The sequence below is a fragment of the Gymnodraco acuticeps genome, unplaced genomic scaffold (assembly GCF_902827175.1).
Source record: "Gymnodraco acuticeps unplaced genomic scaffold, fGymAcu1.1, whole genome shotgun sequence".
Taxonomy (NCBI): domain Eukaryota; kingdom Metazoa; phylum Chordata; class Actinopteri; order Perciformes; family Bathydraconidae; genus Gymnodraco; species Gymnodraco acuticeps.
The window spans coordinates 48625-72848 of NW_022990737.1; the positions used below are offsets into that span (position 1 = coordinate 48625).

At 41.1% G+C, this 24224-nt stretch overlaps 1 protein-coding gene across 1 annotated transcript; it reads right to left on the reverse strand.

The window, feature by feature from the left end:
* Positions 1-137: 137 nt before the first annotated feature.
* Positions 138-23985, reverse strand: LOC117556544 (adhesion G-protein coupled receptor G2-like). The gene is made up of 14 exons (XM_034231900.1): positions 23934-23985; positions 23286-23347; positions 22344-22562; positions 20934-21102; positions 19006-19180; positions 12393-12515; positions 12134-12256; positions 5789-5828; positions 5588-5682; positions 5288-5403; positions 3959-4227; positions 3338-3443; positions 2593-2921; positions 138-534 (listed from the first exon to the last, which is right to left on the reverse strand). The coding sequence occupies exons 2-14, from the start codon at positions 23335-23337 to the stop codon at positions 422-424; spliced, it is 1929 nt and encodes a 642-aa protein (XP_034087791.1). The 5' UTR covers positions 23338-23347; positions 23934-23985; the 3' UTR covers positions 138-421.
* Between the last annotated feature and the right edge of the window lie 239 nt (positions 23986-24224).

A 24224-nucleotide genomic window follows, 5' to 3' on the forward strand; every position in this document is an offset into this window, starting at 1 on the left:
TGTTGATTAAATCTCAATCTCCAAGATAAGAACCATTTTGAAAAGAGGAAGCTTCTAAAACAATTACACATTTCCTGTGGAAGAGAAACCAGACTGCCATCAGACACTATTTTACAAAGTTAGGAGCACACACAAAGTTCACTCTTGTAATATTTTTTATTTGTTAGTTTGATTGAATCAAACACACATTCGCAATATTCTAGGAAACAGCGTTACTTCAATCTTACTAAAGCTTGACAAAAAAAGAACCATGTTTGCATCAAGAATTTGGGGAATTTTTTAGCCCAACATGTCGAGAGAGGGCGACATGCAGGAGTTTCTGTTTCTGAGATGGTTGCATGAAAGGGGATTACCAGAGTGTCTACGCTATCTATGATGACATCAGGGCTTTTTCATCCCGACCAATGGCAGGAAAGGGGATCTAATCAAATTTGACTGCTGAAGACTTGGCAGGAGTGGACGTCAGCCTGTCCTCCATGTCTCTCTTCCTCTGCTTCTTGGCTGACAGGCAGATCCACAGGAAGATAAAGAAACCTTGACAAGAGGCAGAGAAATGATAGAAGCATTCATGGAGTTACAAGAAGTTCATTCACTTCTGTTCAAAATGGTCAACACATTGCCTCAAGTGCTTCTGATTTCACAACCCCCCCCTCTCTGTTATTACTAATGATCTCTTTCCTCCCTTTCCTGCCTCATCTTTCTCCACTATATCCCTTTATCTCTCACCATACATCCCTTCAGAGGCTGCATCCTTTCCTCCCTGCATCCCATCAACCCCTTATCCATTTATCCCTCCCTACATCCCTTCATCTCTAATCCCTCCCTCCCTTCCTCCTACTCACCTTCCTTCCCTCCCTACATCCCATCATCTCTAATCCCTCCCTTCCTCCTACTCACCTTCCTTCCCTCCCTACATCCCATCATTTCTAATCCCTCCCTTCCTCCTACTCACCTTCCTTCCCTCCCTACATCCCATCATCTCTAATCCCTCCCTTCCTCCTACTCACCTTCCTTCCCTCCCTACATCCCATCATCTCTAATCCCCTCCCTTCCTCCTACTCACCTTCCTTCCCTCCCTACATCCCATCATCTCTAATCCCTCCCTTCCTCCTACTCACCTTCCTTCCCTCCCTACATCCCATCATCTCTAATCCCTCCCTTCCTCCTACTCACCTTCCTTCCCTCCCTACATCCCTTCATCTTTTCTGCCTTTGAGTACTTTTTGTCTTATTATAGGTAACATCGAAGGGCTTGTTTTTAGTTTGGGCAGAAACATGGGATTCATACTCTCTCCCTCTGTTTCCTCTCTTCCATTCATTGAATCTGGGGCATACTGTTTGTCTCGGGAGTCTCTGGTTGTTTGTATTAACACACACCTGAGATCCCTTCCACCCTTCATGCCTCCCTCCCTTCATGCCTTTGACCCTTTATCCCTCCCTGCCTCTTTCCCTTCGACCATCCCTTCCTCGCTACATACCTTAATCCATCTATCTATCTACACACCCCTGCCTCTATCCCTTCATCTCTCATCCATTCCTTTCTCCCACTCGTTGACCCTTACTTCTGTTCATCCATTCATCAATCTACCACCTCATCCCTTCTTACCGAGTACCCTTCGTCCTCTCTTCCTGTTTCCCCTCTTCTCTTTCTATTTCATCTGGTGCATCTTTCTTGTTTCATTCTGTCTGGGGGCTCATATTTAGTTCAGGCAGAAGCACACCTGAGATCCTTCATCCCTTCCTCCCTACTTCCTTTTATCCATTCACCGCTCCCTGCAACCCTTCATGTCTCACCCCTCCCTCCATCTCTATGACCTCTCATCCCTTCCATTCATCACTTCACCACTACACCCCTTCTTCCCTACATCCTTTCATCTTCTCTTGGTACTTTCCCTTACATTTATAAGTGCTTAACATCCAATACCTTCTATGATACCTCATTCACACCAACGGTGTTTCAGGGCCGGTTCGGAGCTGGAGCTTGAAAAGCACCGGGTTTTCCTCTTCACACCGCAGCGGAGCAGCCTCGTAGCTCCGGAATCCGGTTCATTTCGAGCACCAAATAATTGTCCGGCCAGAGCAAAAGCACCACATACGTCACGCTTACATCGAGGCGGGGGCAGGGGCGGGATCAACTCCTGAACAACAACAAGAAGCCCGCGTTTTATCCAGTTTGTACAACGATGGAGAAACTTAACAAGCAGCAGTGGTCCACTGAAGAGACCAGCTACCTACTGGGAATCTGGTCTTCCGAAGAGGTACAGAGGAAGCTGGAGCACAATCGGCCATTGTTGTTGTTGTCGGTGTCAGCTGTGAGGGGTTTCTGCGCGGTTTGGCTTTATGAAGCAGGCACGCAAACGGTTACGTCATGACGCAAACAATGACGCAATGACGCAGCACCAGTCGGACTCTGGGCAGTGTGAAAAGAGCCGGAGCTAAACCGAAGAACCGGTTCTGAACCTGAAAAGCTCTAGCACGGAGCTTGACCGGAGTTGCGTTGGTGTGAATGAGGTATCAGTAAATCTTTAATTGACATATTGTTGTGGATTAGTCCTTGCTAGTGAAAATCTGGCAAACATAAGTGGCAGCAGACCTTGAGTGGAGTTGAGGATGCAGAACAGGTAGAGGATGGGGAGGTTGACATATCCTGATCCCAGGAAGGCCAGGCCCCAGGTGGTCCCCATCAGGCAGGTGAGACCCATCACAGTGAGGCATCTCCTGCAGGTCTCTCTGACCCTCTGGGAATCTCTCACCATCTTCCCCTTAGTCCCTTGTCCAAGCTTCGAACTGACCTGAGACACTTGTTTCATCTTGCAGATGTTCGAGGCCACTGTCAATAATATGCCAGAGTTGAAGATGAATATGAGAGTGAAATACACCAGGTTCAAGGAGTAGAAGTACGAGTCATCGGTGATCCAGCAGCTGTGGGATAGACAGACTACATTCAGAATATAGTTTAACAGCAGATAATGCAGGAGACATAAAGTAAAGTGTACCATAACACACAGTGCACTAAGTGAGAGTAGGTCTGTATGCGTCTCTCCATCCAAATCATTTGAATTTTAAGGCCTTTTTCATTCAAATTCAAACTTCGATTCTACTTTATACACTTTGCATGTCTTTTACATCATGTTATATGTACGAGATGTTGTGAAGCATTTGGTGTGAACATGGTTAACACCTTGTAACACAAATGCATCATGAACATACACATTATAAATATGACACATGTTATCATGCTCTGGGATTGTGATGGATCACAATTTCTTTTTATAAGCCTTTAATTTATATTGTTTATAAAAGCAAGTTTTTACTAAAAGCAGATATGATGTACTTACATGGCGTTAGTTTGGTTAGTATCAGCCATAGTCATTTCTGTGAGTCCATACAACTGTTTCAAATCTCTCATTCCCAAAGAGACTGCCACGATTATACCAGGGATCCCTGAAACACACACACAAACACACTCGCGGTAAATGGCGTTCGATGACAGAAAATAATAATAGTTTTAATTTTTTACAATCCAACAATGTTCAGATGTCATAACATTACATGTCACTTGTTAGACGCTTTTATCCAAAGCGACTTATATACTCAATACTGTGGACAATCCCCACAGGAGCAATTTGGGGTGAAGAGTCTCAGGGACACAACGACATGCTGACTGCAGTGGGGTTTGAACCTGTGACCCCCTGACCCTAACACCAACGCACAACCCACTTTATTATTATCATAAATAAGGCAAGCATCACAGAGTCTATATTCTATTTGATTTGATCCTATGAAAGCTATCCTCTGCGTCAGTAGCCGACTCTGGGTTCGGTGGGTTTCCTCAAGAAACGTTAATTTTATTATCTGGGGCTTCCTGTTCCTGTTCTGAGTTGAACTAATGTTAGTCACCTGACACTGATACCACATCAGCACGTAGTAAACACAGAAGTTTCTTCTACATCACTCACCCCATCCAGCGAGAGACAGTTTGACCATGTAGTGTTTGAAGTAGGTGTTGAAAACCTTTATTAGCAGGAGATAAAGGTGAAGTGCCTCAATGGCCATCCAGGTGAAACAGCAGAGCAGGGAGTAATGCATGAGAGCCGCCACAAACACACACACCCAGTCTAGCTCTATTTTGGCCCCCCACTCGGTCAGCAGGAAGGTTGTGTTGAGCAGAAAGAGGGCCCCGCTCAGAGAGACATGGATGGAGATGGAGTAATCCATTCTGTGGTTCCTGAGGAAGTGATAGGAGAAGAAGATGCAACAGTGATATCTGTCAAACTGGTTCTTAGACATTTGGCCATAAAGAAATGCAGTCCAAACTACTCCAAAAACAAATGTGCCACTTAAAGATTAAGATGTCCGTCAAGGCTTTTACTATCTGCCTATAATGTGATCTAAGACATACATTATTGCGTCCCAAAGCTGCATTCACATAACAAACTGAGAATCGTCTTGGCGCTGACGTTTCCGTTGTGTTTCTATGGCAATCCACCCGCATTGGCAGAAGCGATATCCTTGATGTCGTACCCTGCTAGACATTTTCACAGAGCGCTGCACTGATAGTAACAATTTCTACTTGATCACTTTTTACCGCTGACCTTTCAACATAAAACCAATCAGTTGACAGATGTGCTAAGTGCCACAAGCTAGTAGGGCAGGTAACCATAGAAACGCAACCCAACTAGCTGTTTTCACTGCAAGGCTCTGCCCCCAACCTCAAAGACCAAAGAGCAAATCATGTGAATGAAGCTTTACATGAAAAGGGACATTCTGTTATGGAAACATCTCTGAAGTCTAACATTGGAATATATACATTTTATTGTACCAAAAGATACGAATTAGCTCAAATATTTAAAGGATACATTTGGTGTTTTTAAACCTGGACCCTATTTTCCTGTGTCTTTTTCAATTTAAATAGCTAATGACAATAACATTGAAATGGAACTAGTATTGAGCGAGAAAGCCGCAAAATGATAATGGTACAAGATAATGGGCTGCAGACAGTTGAATTGTAACGATACATGACTTTGGTTGAATAATAGCGATTCTATCAATCAACCATCTATTATTATCGCTACAAGATGGCATCAATCCTTACTTCATAGATACGCCTTTTTTTATAAATTCCCTGGCAATTCTTCAAAATAAAACTTTTGTTGGTATAATAATTATTTCCAACAATGTAGATGTGATGCAACGCACACAAATAGTCAAAATCTTGTTCATATGCCCTGTGTATCTGCCTCTGTGTGTATAGACAACATAGAGTTTTATATAATACATGTACCTACCGACCGAAGACGTATATCACGAGGGACAAAGCAGTGAAGAATGCAGACAGGCCGCAGCCGATGTAACTGATGATTGACAGGATTTCCCAGTGAATTTTTGTAATTGGGTCTCTCATCTGTAGAAAAACAAAGAATGGTGGAAATTATTTGTCACTTATATTTGAAAATGCACCAAGTCAGAGACTGATTTCTCACACCTGGTTAATACAGTACTGTAATAGTTATGAATAAATATGATCAAAGAGGATAAATAAATGCGTGTCTTGATAAATCAGTAAAAAAAAAAGAAGGTTTTCCTACCAATAAGACTGCAAAGGGTGTTGCATGGTTACAGTTGCAAATAATGTAAGTTTGGCTATTATTGGTCTCACATCCGTCTGTTTTCCAGAGGAAATCTGGAAATGTGAACATTATAAATAAGACAACATGCAGTGTTATCCAAACATCATCTAAACAGTGAAATATAACATATTTATAAGCAAAAATGAATATACAACCTACCATTTTCATCAAAATAGTGACACTGTAAGTATGTGTCATTCTGTAGGAATAAGAAAATACAGATTTGCATTAGAGTTAATAATGGCACATGCCACCCAGACTCCAACAATAGATTAAAGGTAGGCTTAACAAAAAACAACGATCAAAAACAGTTTGATCAATTATTTGAATTCCCCTTTAAAGCTAAATTGTTAAGTGTGGCACTGTTCTGAAAATGAATGAGAACAGTTCAAAAATTATGCCACAAACTAATACTATATATTTTGTTATGAACATGAACACAATGAATATATGGCATCTTTGTTTGGTTGATTGTTCTGTCTGGGAGTAGGCCTATATAAGCTGCAGGACAGAAACTGTCAATCCCAGTGACGTGCAAATACGTTTAAAACAAGGTCTTGAAAAACAAATGAATGAATGAACAATGAAAACAATGTCCAAACATTGAAAGCAGACCTAAACCTATGTGACATACAGATTCACAAAGATAAGGTCAAATCAAGTAGGCATCATTCAGTGAAATACTTATAAAGCCCAAATGTAGGGAAGAGACTGGTTGAATGTGATGCGCGACAAAAGTAACAAAGTGATTTTTTATAATTCCATTACAGTGATGTGCCCATGTCCAAATGGACCAATCTGCGGAGCCGTTACGTTAAGTCCGTGGATTGGTCCATTTGGTTACGCTGTGTCTCGCTGTCTCGCAGACGGACACTGGGCTCACAGGGAGGGGGGGTGGGGGCAGGAGCTCCAACAAGCCGTTTAGGACAGAGAGTGAATACACATACTATACAGAGATGCTGTATGAGAAACCAATGTGAGTTTGGACAATTGCACAATTTAAATCTATTCTAGTAGACCTCAACAATGGAATTATGATCAGTAGAAATGGCCATGACATGGGACCTTTAAATAAAATGTGTTCATACGTTCATACCATAGGTTCATATATTCATGATCAACTACATTTGTCCAAGGGCCAAAATTATTCCTAGAGACACTTTCGGTGGCCAGCGATGTTTATATATAGCCCTGACTTTTGAAGTTTTTGACCGGGGGGATGGTGCTGTGGAGCACGCCCATGTACTGTCAAGTCGCCGGAGCCTCGTAGTGGGGGCTACTGCGGAGCGCATAAAGCAGACTCTTCACGCTAACGAAGGATCACTTCTTCTTCAGGGCAGGGAAGGCTACGCAGTACGCAGGCTACTGTCCCGCAGCTGCTGCCTCTTTGTTGGACTCCGGTACTGCACATTACTCCGAGACGTTGTACAAACTAATTGAGTGGGGGGCGAACGCACTAACCACTCCGCCAGCGCCACAGCGCGTGCCGGATGAGAATGGCTGTCGTGCCAGATTTGCCGCGGGCCGCCAGTTGATGGTCACTGTTGTATATCACAGTGGCGAACCGTGTCTATCACAACTGGACCTTCTGTATACACACACGCCCCCCGCCGCGGCATTATAATGTCCGTCTTTTCACTGAATTGTCGTCTTGAAAAGGGTACTCACAACAATTCCGCAACAACTTCATCTTCACCTGTTGCACTTGTCATTTCAACGTTAAAAACAATACAACGGCATGAATTGCTTCGTCGCATTAATCTCTAGATCCTCTGTCTCGAGCCAGTTAACTAGCGGGCCTTCTAGAGCAGGGGTTCCCAACCTTTATTGTGCCAAGGACCGGCAGATACATTAAAAAAAAAAGTCGCGGACCGGTTGTCAATTTTAACTGATTTTAATATTTACTCACCACCAGCAGGTAGCAACAGAGGCTAATTGTATGTAACAGCCTGAACAAATACTAGAACAATATGCATCCAAAACATATTGTAGCGATCCTGATAGGCTACTCAGGGTGTCACTTAGGCATCCCCCGTCTCTCTGCCAATCATAGAGCTGCACCGTGATGGTGGCTGAGGTGCGGGCCTGTGGTTGGAGCGGACGGGGGGGGGACGGGGAGTTGTGACGTAGGCAGTGCTATATCTTGTGGTTGGTTTAGGAAATAAGTCAGTGTGCGGTAGAACCCACGAAGTGTACTTGACCTGTTATCATCTGTCTTCAAATACTAGTTATTAAAGCCTAATAACTACAAGCCTGTCTCCGACTCATCTTGGGAACGTTACATTGGTGTCAGAAGTGAACTTTTCGAACAAGGGACGTCTATCCGGACGAGAGTCGTAACTGCGTCACGGAGCTAGCCGGTAAGCTAGCGGGGATGGATAAGTTCAGCAAGATGGGAGTGAAGCAGGAACACAGTAGTGATGAAGAGGAAGATGGAGCATGCGGGTGGTCGAAGGACATGAGAGAGGAGTTCATGAGTGCACGGGAGGTGAGAGAGCGCCTGAGAGAATCGGCGGTGAGGATGGCTAGAGACGCGGGAATGTCTCCGTCTTCTGCGGCAGTTCGCGCCATTTCCAAGCTGGAGGTAAACAACAATGGCGGCACCCATCAACCCGCAGCAGCCGCCGCCGGGTCAGTGAAAACACCCAAATTCTCGGGTAAGGCAGACTGGGAGGCTTTCCATGCCCAATTTGAACTGCTTGCTCATGCCGGGGGGTGGTCAGTAGAGACTAAAGCACTACAGCTAGCTTTGTGCCTCACAGACGAGGCTCTTTCATGTCTGCTACTACTTAGCCCTGTGGACCGACTCAACTATGAAGCGTTAGCGGGGGCTTTGAAGAGGCGGTTTGGACAGAGTTTCCCGCCAGAGCTGCTCCGGAACGAGTTGAGTAACCGCTGTAGAGAGTTTGGAGAGACGCTGCGTGCACTGGCTAACAACGTGGAGAGCCTGACGCGGCGGGCGTATGCACACATGCCACCCGGAGTACAGAGTGAGCTGGCACGTGATCAGTTCATCAGGGCCCTCCGGCCTGTGGACTTGAGGGTCGAGGTACAGCTGCAGCATCCACAGTCCTTACAGGCGGCCTTGGAGATGGCTGTGGAGAGGGAGAACGTGTGGAGTGGAGCTGCTAGGAGCGGCGGAGTGCCGGCGGCGCCGGCGGTGAGGAGCTGCAGGGAGGAGGAGAAGCCTGCATGGGTTACCGAGCTGACAGAGATGATAAGGGCTGTTTCTCTGCAGCCAACACACAGACCAGACACCAGAGTCTGCTGGGAGTGTGGTCAGCCAGGACATTTTGCCAGAGACTGCACCAAGGCTCGGCGAACACCAGGGAAATGACGGGGGGCCCGCATAGAGGAGGATATGTGGAACCAAGCCCGAAGACTCCCCAAACAAACCACAGCTTTATTGCCACGGACTCAGACATCCGCGGAGGGAGCCCAACAGCACAGCAGGGGGAGCCAGACTCTACGCCCTCCTGAAAAAGATGACAACACCGGAGTGGAGCCTGTCGTCGCGGTGGGCCGTGCTGGTGGGGACTCCTGCTATGTTCCTGTCGAGGTGGAGGGGGTGCCCTGCGATGCACTGGTGGACAGAGGCTCTACAGTAACCCTGGTGAGAGCAGAGGTGTTGCCCAGTGGGACTATGTTCGAGCCGACAGCGGTGCGTCTGCGCACAGTCACCGGAGAGTTGGCGGCTATGAAAGGAAGAGGAGTGCTGTCTGTGTCGGTGGGGGGAGTGGAAGTGCGGCACCCCGTGTGGATAGCGGATGTACAGGACCCGTGCAATCTGGGTTTGGACTTTCTGAAGGCGACGGGCTGCCTCCTGGATCTTCAAGCCGGCACAGTGAGTTTCGGGGGGGGGGCCTGTAATTACTATGACCCGTGTCCACAACCCTGCTGAGCCTGCGGGGAGACCCCCGACACCCACCGTGAGTACCCTAGACACGGAAGCAAACCCTCCCTCCCTTCCTGTACCCACGGTGACGCCCACTCAGGACAATTCCCCACCTGTCACCCCCGGGCTGCGCCACCCGAGCACAGCCCCCCCCCAAGTACCACAGACGGAGGTAGAAGAGGCTCGGTCTGCAGTATTGGAGACTCACGAAGAACCCACGAAGTGTACTTGACCTGTTATCATCTGTCTTGAAATACTAGTTATTAAAGCCTAATAACTACAAGCCTGTCTCCGACTCATCTTGGGAACGTTACAATATTAACGTTTAAAAAAGAACCGGTGTCGTTTTTTGGTTTTTCGGAAAAACGGAAAACCAAAATACCGACGTTATTCAGTTTTTAAACCAAAACGGGAAAACAGATAAATCAACTTTTTTTTGTTTTGTTTTCAGAAGATATTATGATGGTGTCGTTCGTTCCGGTGCACGTCCGACAGCATTTAGCACTACATCGAGATTAAGATTAAACTAATTTATTTTGGGAACACCCGCATATAGGCTACCTATGGAGTTAGCCAGATGTGTGTAAATTACTGTTCATGGTCATTTGAAAACAAATGCCGGTGTCGGACAGACACAAACACACCGAACACACAGAGCTGAGCTGAGCAGAGTACACACACACACACACACACACACACACACACCTTGGTGACTGGACATCTCCTTCATAAAACTAATAAAAGGGGGAGTAATCTGGCAGTTTGATGTGTGTAGAGATGTGTGTGGTTAACACGTAGCACGTGCAGCCTGCACTCTTAAACTGTTCTGAAGAAGGTAAACACAGCGAAGGCGGTGCGTAAAAAGGCACCGCTCTCGGCGCGCTGGTGCTGCACTTCTCAGAGGCGGAGTATACGTCCCGCTGCCTCCTGATGCTGCAGCCATTTCATTAAGTGAAGGAGGTTTTCCTTCTATAAAACAGCTGTGGCAGCAGATACCGTGAGAGTCCCGGACATGAATTCATAGATCAAGGCAGACTGGTTTACAGACTCTCCTGTTTTGCCAATCCGGTGCTTAAACAAATAGCTCTACACCCCTGGCCGACATGTCCTTAAAATGAAGTCTGAGTTTGAAATATATCTCAAATAATGTATGCACTGCCATTTCCCCACATAAACATAACAGTCTGTAATTAAACGGTTGTCTCCTGTGCGCTCCTCTTCCTACTTGGCGCACAGGTAACTTTCTCGTGCGCACGAGAGGCTGAGACCAGGCTGAGCCGCCGAATCCCTCGCAACATCATAAAAGCCATTTTCAACGGTTTTCTGGTGAAAGATTAACATGGCTACTGGATGAAATAATATGACTGGTATAGGTGCAAAAATGAAACACCTTTTGAAAAAAATATTATGATAAAATATTTTTATATATTTATAATTCTGCAAATATTACGATAAACTCACAGCTATTTCGCGGCCCGGCAGTAACACCTCCGCCGCCCGGTACTGGTCCGCGGACCGGGGGTTGGGAACCCCTGTTCTAGAGTACCCTGGAACCGAGGGGAACTCTGAAAGAATACGCCCATTGGCTACAAATCAATATATGATTGGTTGATCAAACTGTCAGTCCAAACGTACGCTCTCATTCAGTGCAACGGCCAGGGCATTCTATCAAGGATGTAGAATACCTTGGTTGAAGGATATCATACCCAGAGACCCAGAACAAGATCTGATTGGTTGCTTTCTTTTCTAACACAAAACCACTGAAATGCGCATGGTGCCATGGTACCTCGGACCATGGCACCATGTGCATGGTCCGAGAAGGACAAACAAATCAACGTAACACTGTAATATTACAGATCAACAACACAGATACGATTATCATTTATTCATTTTATTAAATGTTTTTTATATAATTAAATCGATTTTTTGTTTGTTTTATCTGAGTGTTCCAGGGTATTCTCTGAATACCTTGAAGGCCCTGACGGTTCACCACTGGTATATCATAGGTATTTTGGTTTCCTTTTTATAAAGAAGAATACACACTAGCACCCCCTGATGGTTGGGAGAGTTAATTTCTCTTAAGCAAGTTCTGAATGTCTTTGATGTCTTGGAAAAGTATTAGCATCAGAATATACTTAAAGTACCACAAGTAAAAGTAGTCGTTGTGCAGATTGTTCCATTTCAGAATAATATATATGATATGTTTTATCATTATTGATCATTAAAGTGTTCTCAAAGCTGGTAAAGGTGCAGCTAGTTTGAATGACTTGAATTTACTCCAGGTGGAACTAAAGTCTGATTTAACACTTGGTTATATTTCACATCATTCACCCACATCTGAAAAGTAACTAAAGGTATTACATACATGTTGTGGAGGTAAAGTACACCATTTACCTCTGAATTGTAGTGGGGGAGAAGTACATCAAATGGAAATACTCAAGTAAAGTACAAGTTCATCAAAATGGTACTTAAGTACAGTACTTGAGTAAATGTACTTTGTTACTTCCCACCACTGATTGCGTGCAACCTTTTAGGCGTGGCTAAGCATTTAACTGGCGCGTGAAAATCAAAGAGAGTGAAGACAAGAACTCGTGCAAAGACAGACTTACATCCAATCTTGCGTTTGGAGAAATACCGAAAGTCATGGTGATTGGTGTCTTCAGATCCTGAAGGCGATGTTTTCCCTGGAGCTCTATCCTGAGAACCATTGATGAGATCTCTTCCTGTTTGACCTGGGAAACAGTTTCTCTTTATAAATGTATACAGTTCATATATTCAAACCGATAATGAACAAAGATGACCATGATTCAATCATTAGTGTTTTAGGACTACATGGACAATGTAACAAAAATAGGATAAAGGTTATACTTGGAACTGGCTGCCATGCATGTAGCTGACCAGCCCAATAACCCTCTCGCCCTCTGGGATGGCGCGCAGGGCATTTACAGGCAGCCAAATGTCAGGGATAAACGACATGTTCTCCGGCAGCAGCTAAGAGGGGTTAAAAGAAGATGAGGTTAACACTAAAAACGGACAGAAAAATCATTGTAAATCTGAAGATGGGTCAAACTGAACGCAGTCTAAGGCCACATCTATGGAAGCAAACAAGAGACAGAAGTATTTGAATTTTATTAGACACCGAATTTATAGCATTGAAAATAATTACTTTGAAAATCATGTATCTGAATGTTTTTGCTCCGAATTTACCTATGTGAAATAAAAATGTAAAAATTCAAGTGAAAAAAATTCGAATGTTCAAATTCAGATCCCAAAAATTCGACGACAAAAAATTCGATGTCAAAAAATTCGGTGTATAAATTCGATGTCCAAAATTGCGATGCAGCATCATCCGGGCTACTCAGACAGGATAAGCAATCGAGCCCTAATGCAATCAAACTGACTTGGCCTATCAGAGCACGGCTTTGTCAGTCATGTTTGATTGATTGAAAAGTTTATTAACAGCTTGTATATTGGGTACAGTACAGTACAGCTCAAAACATACAATTGTTAAGGGGATGCAGACCAGAGAAAGACTTTCGTCTTGTTTACATCAGGGCCCCCCATTTCCAATTCATCATATCATTTAAGACATATAAGACATATTTGACATACAGATGGCTTATTTACAATTTACATACAGGTGTTTTTTTTACATACAGATGTGATCACAACAACCCGGGAGAAAAATGACGGAGAACAGCGGGGCTCGCCGCTCGGGTAAGTAGTCAGTTTGTGCTCTTTATCTTACAGCATTTGTATCTTACATTAGCTAAATGAGTGAAGTAGCCTTGTGCCTTGCTGTTAGCAAGCTCCGTAGTTATCATTAATTGAAGTGAATCACAACGTTACCGTGTCCTTTTGTGTGTGTGAGTGGGGGGGGGACGGTTTGCAAAGTAACGTAATGATCACTTCGGTTAGATAAGTCAAGTAGACCATGCTACACTATACGAAATACTCTCTTACAAAAGCCCTGCATTTAAACATGTTACTTTATTAAAAGTATGCTAGTATAATTAGGAAAGTGTTGTTAAAGTATTTAAAGTAGACACAAGTTATACTATTATATTATATCATTTGATTTATTGTTATTACCGATGCACGAGTTGACTTAACTGTTGTAGTTGGAGCTCATTTTGAACAATGAGCTAACTAATTATTACTTTCATAATGGTTTAATGTGCTGACTATTTTCTACATTAATAGATGAAGGTCTGGTTTGTTCAAAGTCTCAAAATAGTAGGACCAGAGCCCGAGAGACTCTAGGGCTCTGAGTAGGACATGCTGTCATAATTACCCAGAGTCCGAAGTGACACCTTTACAATGTTAAAGCTGTTAGATAAATGTAGTGACGTAAAAACTAAAGTATTCAAGTTAGTGTAGTGAAAAAGAGATGTTTTTTTTTTTTAAATGTTACCAAAACAAAATCTCTTGTTTTGGACTGACAGTAATGATTCAAGAAATAGTAAATAAATAAATACACACATCAATCTGTTGTGGATGGAACACAACAAATGGTGCTCTTACCTGTGATGCCTCCTCCAAACATTATAACCAGACTGTATCATTCAAACTATAAGTAACAGTTCTAGCTACTTGACTTTAGACAAACAATTCAAAAGACAAAATCAACACAATTTATTGAAAGACCAATCTTTATTTCTCTCCTTTTGTTTGTGTTATTAAACCCTGTCAATCTAAAAAAACTGAGCAACTCAACAGTTAACTTTATATTTCTTATTGTCCAAAGCATCTATTACACTATTTGTTCCCCTCTCATATTCACAGGATGGATGATTAGAGACTTTGGGGGAGACCTCAGCTTTATGAACGTCCTGTCTGTTGCTTTGGCCGGAGAGGGCTGAGGGTCTTTCCCTGCGAGGAGTCCTCCTCGCAGGGAAAGACCCTGCAGACCTGATGGAGGAGGACCTGCACCACCTACAGAACTTAGCCCATGCTGGGCATAGCTGTTACCACCTGCACAGGCCTAGCCTGTCAATTAACAGATTAACATTTAGTGTAACTTATGTATATTATTTCGTTTTTATTTAAAAAAAAAATGGTGATGGTTCATGCTTGATAACTTTTAGTTCACATTTCAATAAATTGTATTTGCAATCCTTTTGTCCGTTATTCTTACTGAAAATGTTAGATTACACATTCACATCTGACTGAAGATTGGTACCATTTATTTATGACGTTGCAAACTCTGCGGTACAAGGCACAAGTATTGTGAAGCTCATAAAGTGAGGCAAATGCATTTGATCAGCTGACTTTTTTTTTGCCAAACTTTATAGGCATGACAATAATCACACTGTCTCTGAGGTGCAACGTAAAACACAAAACAACACAAATGAAGTTCCTGTTAGACTACAAAACTATTCAGTGTGCAGGTCTTTGTGTTACAATACAAGTGTCTCTTAGTGAATGTCCTGTACTGCTCTTAAATCTCATAACATCAGCTTCTCCTTTCCCTCTTGGATGTTCTTCTGGACCCTCAGAGAAAGAGAACATGGTGAAGCAGTCCTGTCTCTCAGGCATGTCCTTTCCTAACAGAAATATCAAAAAACATATTATTGCAGAGCAAGTGTGTTATTTAAGAAAGAGGTGTGTTTGTTTGTTCATAAATATAATGATTTTTTTTATTTGAATGTGTTTTTTAAATCCAACAGTGTACTACAAAGATAATCAGATTATGAATAAACCGTTCTAAATTCATCAACATTGAAATAAATGTATTATTAAAATAATATTTAACTGTTATCAAAACTTAGTACAACTGTGGAAGCTTGCTCTGTCCGGTTGTCTCACTGAAAGACAAAGGGTCGCAGCTCTCACTATGTGATGTTGCTTGGTCAAATGTAAATGTAACCTTTTGCTAAGAAAGTCCACTCAACATCACTGATGTGTAGGTGATCTAGTATTCAGTCATGTTTAATGGCATGTCTATCAGTGTATTAGAGTCATTACTTTATGCATTCTTTGTAAAGCATGAAAAAGGTGTACCTTGGAATCCGTGCTGAAGTTCTCTGCTGCTAGGACTCCAGATCTGTCTCTCCTCCTCTGGTCCAGGTCTGTCTCTCCTCCTCTGGTCCAGATCTGTCTCTCCTCCTCTGGTCCAGATCTGTCTCTCCTCCTCTGGTCCAGCCTGTCTGGATCACCTTAAGGACACTTTGAACAAACAGATGTAAAGTTACATGCATGGGTTACAGACTTCTTTACATGCAAACAACTTTTTATCTTCTTTTAAAAACAGGTCATAATCTTATTGTTATACTTAAGAAATTGCTGGATATCACAGTCCTTATACTGTATCAGTTTGATTGAGTATTATTGTGTAGGTCCTTTTTATTTTACTGTTACTTTGGATGAGGTTTTCATGAGTCAGTCAAATTAATTTGTTTTCAAATGCCATATTCATATGCATCACACACGTAAGGGTAAGACACACACCTATTTAACAAATGCAATGCAATGGATAAGCTTCATTCTGACTGAAGTCACAGATAACGTCATATCTAATATTTAAACAAATCATTTCCTTGTCACTAAAGCATTGACTACGCTATTCATCGTCCTTAAATGCAGGCATTAAGTTACATGTTCTGTTCTACAGCCACGATAAGGCTGTTTCTCAAGTGTGATGATAATACAATTAAAAGAGGCATTGGTAATAATATTTAAAACAACAATGTTTGGGTCGTTCGTCGGATGGACGGTTAGCTGCAATAAATAACTCCAGTTCAACAAACCATATTACAATATCTAAGGGAGCGTTATTATCTTGAAATGTGACGTTCATATTTTAAAGATACACATATTTCATTGTGAGGTTGATTTAATATACACTAAGCCTCTCTTCAACAATACGTTGACGTTAGCTAGTCTATTTTATGCTATAGTAGAGCATAGCGAATTTAAACGAACCTTAACAATGCATACAGTAACCTAACTAGCAAACTAACCATCTAACGTACAAGGATGACCTTATTTTAGCAACCTCGCACAGAAGCCTTTTGGTATACAGTAGCATCCCACTGAATGTTTTACACTCTTGGATGCTACGCATAGCATCGTTAGCACAGATGGAGCTACGATTGCTCAAATGCTACCCCAACTCTAAACATTCATTAACGTTAGCTTAATAAAAACACCAGTAACATAACATAAAGTACGCAGGGTTGACTTACCGAAGAAACTGCATTCATGGACGGTCTGTTTCAACCGCAGATAGATCCTATATTTGCATGACGAATAGTCCACCAGGAACCAACACTACAAACACTGCCGAGTTCAAGTAGTGTTCTCCTCATGAGCTGAGCCGCTGTAGCATCACGGAGCTAGGAGCAGCAGTCCCGTTGTCATGAAGGGGGAATCTAACTATATACAGAATATGTTTTTGTAGATCCAGGCTAGAAACATGTTCATTTTCTGATGTTAAGTTGGACATTTTAACAAAGGGTCTACGGGAATTGCTCCCATCTGCATCCATCGCCTACAGTTTGCAGCATTGGGCTTCACCGCACTGTCCCGGGGTTTGCCGCTTGGCTCTGATAGGCCAGAAGTCGGTTTGATTGCATTAGGGCTCGATTGCTTATCCTGTCTGAGTAGCCCGGATGCGGCTGCATCGCAATTTTTGACGTCGAATTTGACACACCGAATTTTTTTACATCGAATTTTAAACACCGAAATATTTGACGTCGAATTTTTTTCACTTGAATTTTTGGGATCTGAATTTGAACATTCGAATTTTTTTAACTTGAATTTTTACATTTTTATTTCACATAGATAAATTCGGAGCAAAAAAAATTCAGATTCATGATTTTCAAAGTAATTATTTTCAATGCTATAAATTCGGTGTCTAATAAAATTCAAATACTTCTGTCTCTTGTTTGCTTCCATACACATCAGCGTAACAAAGACATTAACATGTTCAAATCAAGGACTCTTAGTCATCCCCATTTATGATGGCATTATTTGGAGGTAGCCCACTTTATACAGTATCACCTTCTTGGAATCAGCTTAAAGATCTCCTATCATGCTATTTTTAGATATATATATATTTAGGGTCTCAGAGATATACAAATATGTAAAAAACATGTCATATTTTGCTCAAAATACCAAACAGATCATGCATTTTAGACATCCCTCATATCCTATTTCAGGCCTGTTAGAGAAACGCTGATTCTGGGTCCTTAGCTTGAAAAAAAAAAGAAAAAGAGGAGGGGGAGCTTGTGCCTGCTCAGAATTCTACAAGATACAGCTAAATGCCATATCATGTTCCAAACCACATCAAGGATTATTTCTGAAACAGTTTGGAGCTCAAATGCTTTTTCTCTTGCGGGTTTACCACAAGGTGAGTTCCTTTTTTTATTTCCTGCTTTTTACACATACTCTCTCCAGTACAGCGTTAGCTCTCTCCATATTACTTCCAAAAAAATGTTTCTGATTCTGACGTTTCTGATAGGACCGTCAGTGTAAAGCCAGCCCATATTTCCGATATTACGTCATATCGGCAGCAAATCTGGATCAGCTCCGTTGTACCCCCGTTTTTAGAGATTTGAGTAAGGCGGAAAAGAGAGTGTTTCCTGACACTTTGTGAGTTCCCTGACACACTGGGGACACATATTTATGTATAAAGGACATCAGAAAGTGCATTTTGCATGATAGGAGACCTTAAAATCTAAATCTAAATATGGTGGTGTTTCCCTTGTTATTATACTCTCTAATAATAGGAATAATAATAATAATAATAATAATAATTATTGTAAAGGAATATTTTAGTCTGATGCTTAGCTGACCTGAGAAACTTCACATGAGTGACTACTCTTTCTCTGTGTGGGGGGAAGGGTTTACTGCCCGCTCAGACAGAGTTTCTTTGTCTGTTCATCTGTAATCGATTGGGGTAAAGGCCAGCGTTTCTGGGCTCCGCCCTTTCTCAGAGACCAGGTTCGAGCGCTTCCGTCTTTTGTGTTTAGAGTTAATTTTGGCAGCTTGCATTGAACAGTGCGAGTTGCTTTGTTAATCCTCCGGCCGTTTTGTCTCTCAATAAATATCAGTGTATTGACTAAGGCAAATCCAGTTTCCCTCATTTCATGATTGGCTCAACATTGCTGCAAAGAAGTTTTTACTTCACAATTATTATTATATATTTCTAACTACATTTATTTATATTTAAATAATTTTTTGTTGTTTTCATTATTATCATAATTATTATCAATGCTATTTTTTCCATATTAATTTGTTTAATAATTGTTCGGGCTGCTATTTTATTTATTGTTAATTATAAAGAACATATCAGAATTTAAGGCATACAATAAGGCATGTTTGTTCCTTTGTTTTGTTTTACTTATACTGCCTGTAAATAAATTATTTTTTGTATTTTAAGCAAAGAACATTCAAGGACAAACTGTGTTAGTAAAAAAAAGTAAAAAAACCCATTTCCTCTGAACTCCTCAGCAGCATCTTATCACAGCGTGTGTACCTGCGGAGCGTCTATCTTGAAGGTGAGGTTGGCCTCACTGATGTTGGCCTCTCTGATGTTGGCCTCACTGATGTTCACCACATTCAGAGTCAAGGCCTTCATGTCGTAGATCATGGAGTCTCCTGGCTCCAGCTGGGTTGTCTCGATGATGTTATCGATTATCTTGCATTCCGCTCTGCAAGAACACATCAACCAATTGTACGAGTCTTGTTCACAGGGGAAACACTCTTAGAGGAGACCAGGAGGGACAGCAGCCCTGTAACCAATCATGTTTATTGAATGGTCAGCTGATCTTTTGGGACATTAAGATTAGGTGTTTTGGAAACAGCATCACTGGTAATATTAATAATCACATGATTACATCATTGTTTTCCTGTAGATTAGGCCATCGTATTCCTGTGGACACAGGAATGACATCACCAACTGCAGCCGACTAGTTCATAATATAAATTCCTAATGAAAGAAGATCTAGGTCCTGAGTCAGTACATTCTAAAGAAAGCACTTTGGTAACTTCATTTATTTTTTCTTTATAAATCAAAAGGCTTTCATTATTTTACATTTCAAATAAAAAAGATATACAACTATAACTTTATCAGTATTGTTATTAGTCCTATATCATCCTGACATTACCAAAGGAAATTACTACTAATTTAATTTTCAACATTAATTCGCTTTTTTCCCCTACTCTATTCTCTCAGTAATACAAAATAAAGTGTTTTGTCTTTATGTATCATTTTTGTATTAGTTATTACGTTATCATTGTATCTCTTATCAGCAACCAACATCAGGAGGTTATCTTATGAACTACTACTTCTTTAAATATACAACAGTTGAGGTGATATTATTATTAAAATTCATGGGGATGATGAATACAACGTATCCATCCTCGCCCCTCTCTTTGCATCCTTGTGTTGAGCTAACATGAGAGGAAGATGCCAATATAGCGCCTTTACTAGTCATTACTTGTGACTGCAGGTATAGAACCGAGTGACAAAATGTCATTTTTTCTGTCCTCTTTTTATCCTCTAGATCAGGGATGGGCAACTTTGATGGTGGTGGGGGCCACATAATTGATGTACTGGCCACCAGGGGGCCGCAGATTCACTTGGAACACACACACACACACACACACACACACACACACACACACACACACACACACACAAATTCCATGTATTGTATGTAATTATTAACAAATATACTACATTTTACAATCCTTCAGGGAACATCCTCTAATAAGCTCACTCAAAAAATATCAGTACACAGAAATGTTATTTCATTTTTACAAGTGGCATGTTTGTATTGAACAGGTTATTTAACAGTGGAATAAAACTATTTTAAACTATTGGAAAGCACGGAAAATGTGTGTGCATTGAGATTAACCATTAAGAGTACATAAGCATGAAGTCATGAACACTAACCCAGACATTAGTTGGTGAACCTAAGACACTTATAGCCCGTCTCAACAAAACACCTGTTAACCTGCACTCTGCCGTTCCTCAGTGCCGGTATTTTAAATCATGTACGCAGCTCGCGACGTAACTAGGAGTCTAGTGGACGGTATCAGTACTACAAGTAAAAAAAAATCAAAATATATATATTTTTTTATTAATTACGTTGTTTATAAATTAATCTGAGGGCCGCAAAAAGAGGAGGTGGGGGCCGCATGCGGCCCCCGGGCCGCCATTTGACCATCCCTGCTCTAGGAAATATATCCGGATCAATTATGTTGAAAGACAGACATTGTCATACCTAGAGCCATGGCTATACACAGTATAACAGAAAAGTGTACACACTAAAGATATTAGGCTGAGATAGATGCACACACATGCAAGCACAACCAAAAACATGACCCCCCCCCCCAGGTTTAGTCCTGCCAGAGATAATTAATGAGTTTGTGTCCTGAGCAGCACACACAGGGTCTCACCTTATATAGGCTTTCTTCACTTCACTGTTGTAACCGAAGAGCTGTGGGCATGAATCCCTCACGTAGAAGAGTTTCATCATTTCCTTCTGGTCAGACCTTAATCCACTTAGCTCAGTCATCAATGGCAAGATGCTATAGTTTACGCATGGGTACAGATTGCACATCATATCTGCGAAGGGAGAGGTGAGTCAGAGTCAAAGCAAGAGACACTACACGTTAAAACACTGTTTTTTCATACACCGATCAATGTTGAGTCTTTGAGATGTTTCTATGCATGTCTTCTTTCCTACAAATGGAATGCATTCCAAAGTTGTTTATTATATATTATAACTAACTTCTTCTGTCACATCTGAAGATTCCTCCTTATTTCAGCACAAATTAGAGTTGGATAATGCCTTATTGCATATTCAAACATAACATTTTGTGGAAATTAAATGTGTTTGTACAATAGGATTGTACATATTCTTACCCTGCTGTTAAGCAGTAGTACGACTGTTGTTAACTGATAACTACACATTGTATGGATCCAGTAGTAAAGGTCCAATGCTGCCCTCTATTTCTTTGGAGCAGGAGGCTGGGAACAACACATTCCACCTGCAATTTAAAGGGGCCCTATTATGCAAATGTTCAGGTTCAGGTTCATATGTGGAGTTAGTGCCTCTACTGTGCCATGTTTACAAGCTTTAATGTTGAAAAAGCTCTTTATTTTTCTCATACTGCCTGTGCTGCAGCACCTCTTTTCACCCTCTGTCTGAAACCAGAGCATCACGTACAATGTGTTATTGTACGTGATAGGTGATAGCAATAGCAATAGAAGCACGACTGTTTAATAGTGATGTCATTATGTTACGGAAGTAAACAAAGGAGTCCAATGGAGGCGTTTCAGGCAGGAGGGGGAGAGTGAAGACACTCCCTCTGGAGGGACCACAGTGATTTTAGCCTTTGCAGAGCATTTACATGCACTAAAACCTACAGAATACAGGAAAAGGAAAACACTCAAAAGCATAATAGGGCTCCTTTAAGTAATCAACTGGCATATAACATGATCTTTAAAGGCGGTGTTCTCCTAGTGTTTTTTCCTAATATGAGGGAGACATCTCCGCTACAATCTAAATAACATACACCAGGCTTTTCAGTTTAATTTATTTTACTGTAAAACCTTTCCTTCTAATACAAATATATTATTTGGAACCTGGCTTTATCCAATGTTTGGATTAAGGTTCCAAAATTCTAATTGTAAGAATTGCAAATAGTCAAATATGTATTAAGAGAGTCTCATTTGCATATATTTGAAACATAACATAAAAAACGGTAACAAAAGAGAAATGGTCTTAATGTAAGATCAAGAAACACTACACACAGTATGTGTGCTTCTTTCTGAGTGAGCGGTCTGCTCGAGACTGCACTTACATGGTGTTAGGTCAAACTGTATTCTGGGAGGATCCGTCTTGTTTGTCACTGTCGCATCAAAACAAAAAGATGATCCATTAAGACACATATTCTTCTGGTACTCGCAGAGGAAGATGCAGGAAGAATTATTGTATATGCAGTTCACTGAAATCCGCCCATCCTCAACACGAGCATCCGTCATGGTGATGTTCATGTGTCCGTTTGAAATGTTGAGACAAACTGAAAACACAAGAAACTCACTTTATCTTCCTGTTCCTTATGACAACACCTAAGATATGCCTTTTTGTATTTTTTAATACGCAAGTAGTTGTTTTACTGTATGAAAAATAAAACATAGGCAACCACATTTTTTAATTGTCATTTTGTATGTATATATTGTGTTTTGGGGTAAAATCAAAAAAAGCTCCAGAGATCCTTTTTTACACTTATGGCAATATCAATCCAAACAAATGGATGGTTTGAATTTGGCTTAGCAAGTGTTCTCCTTACTGTTTACCAGAGGTGGAAGATGTATTCTCCTACTTAAGTAAAAGTAGAAATACAAAGTTCTGCGTTCAAAATATTACTCAAGTACAACAGTATAACCATCAAAATAAACTTAAAGTACCAAAAGTAAAAGTACTTAGTATGCAGATTGGCCCATACTAGAATAATACATTTCATATTTAAAAAGGACATCTCTAGAGCAGGGAAATCCATCCTTTTTTGGGGGGTATGCCTCTGAACCCCCCTAGCAGCCTGATTTTGGCCTCTAGTATTTATACAATTCTGCATACGGCCATAACTGTGTGCCATTTGAAGGCTGTTATGACCATAATGTTTTCTATTAAATAAATACAAAACAAACACAAAAATAGCTGAACACTCATTTAAAAAAAACAAAACAATTTAAAAATGTTCTTTGGTGAATAAAACCTAGAATAATGAAACTGTCTTTCATACCTTGGTCAGCAAGAGATTGAGGCAGCAGCAGTAACAGCAGTAAGGGAACCATCTTACTTTCTCTGTGACAAGAAAACAACAAATAATTGACATTTGAATGCCAATATATTCAGTGCAAATCAGCAGTAAGTCAATCCACAACCCTTGGTGTTCTTTCACTGTTCTGTCTATGGCTTCAGAACGGAGAAAAACAAACAGATCACCACTAAATCAAAGAATTGTAATTGGTTTTAACTGTTGTTGGACTCATTAAAGCAAAAAGTGAATTCCGTTTTTCTAAATTCATTTTTTTCCTCATATTTCTCCTAAAAACAGAGAAAATATTGTGTCAATTCTCATAATGGTAACACCAGAACATTAAACACAACATTTAATTTAAACAAGTACAAATAATAACAGCGCAATAGCTTTTTATAGTGTCACCTAATATCCAGGGCTTAATAGAGTAACATCTAGAAGTTCCATCATAAGGGACATTTGAAGTTCTAAACCTATATTTTGAATGTCCTATTTTTCTAGTTACAATAGTTTTACCAACATTTATATAAACTGTTTCTGTATTTCATCTTTCAACTTTGACAAACAACTACAAAATATCTTAATACCCAAAGTGCCCAATGAAGAAAAGATAATTAAATGGGTACTTACAGTATTACTCTGTGGACATGGGGAAGTTCTCGTTTCCTCTGAATTGACCGGTATGAAGCAGACTCGCTTGTGAACCATTCCGGAGAGGTATTCTAATTAGCTTCATGTCCAAAACAACAGTACTTGTGTTCGGCTACTGGATGTATTTGTTTTATGCAAATAGTGCAATTACATTACTGAAGGGGAGTTTGTTTCATGTATGATGTCAAAGTCTAAATTCCACTGCTACAGTACACCAGGTGTTTCAACAGTCATGTTATTTCATGTAGAATAACCTCATGGAAAACCACT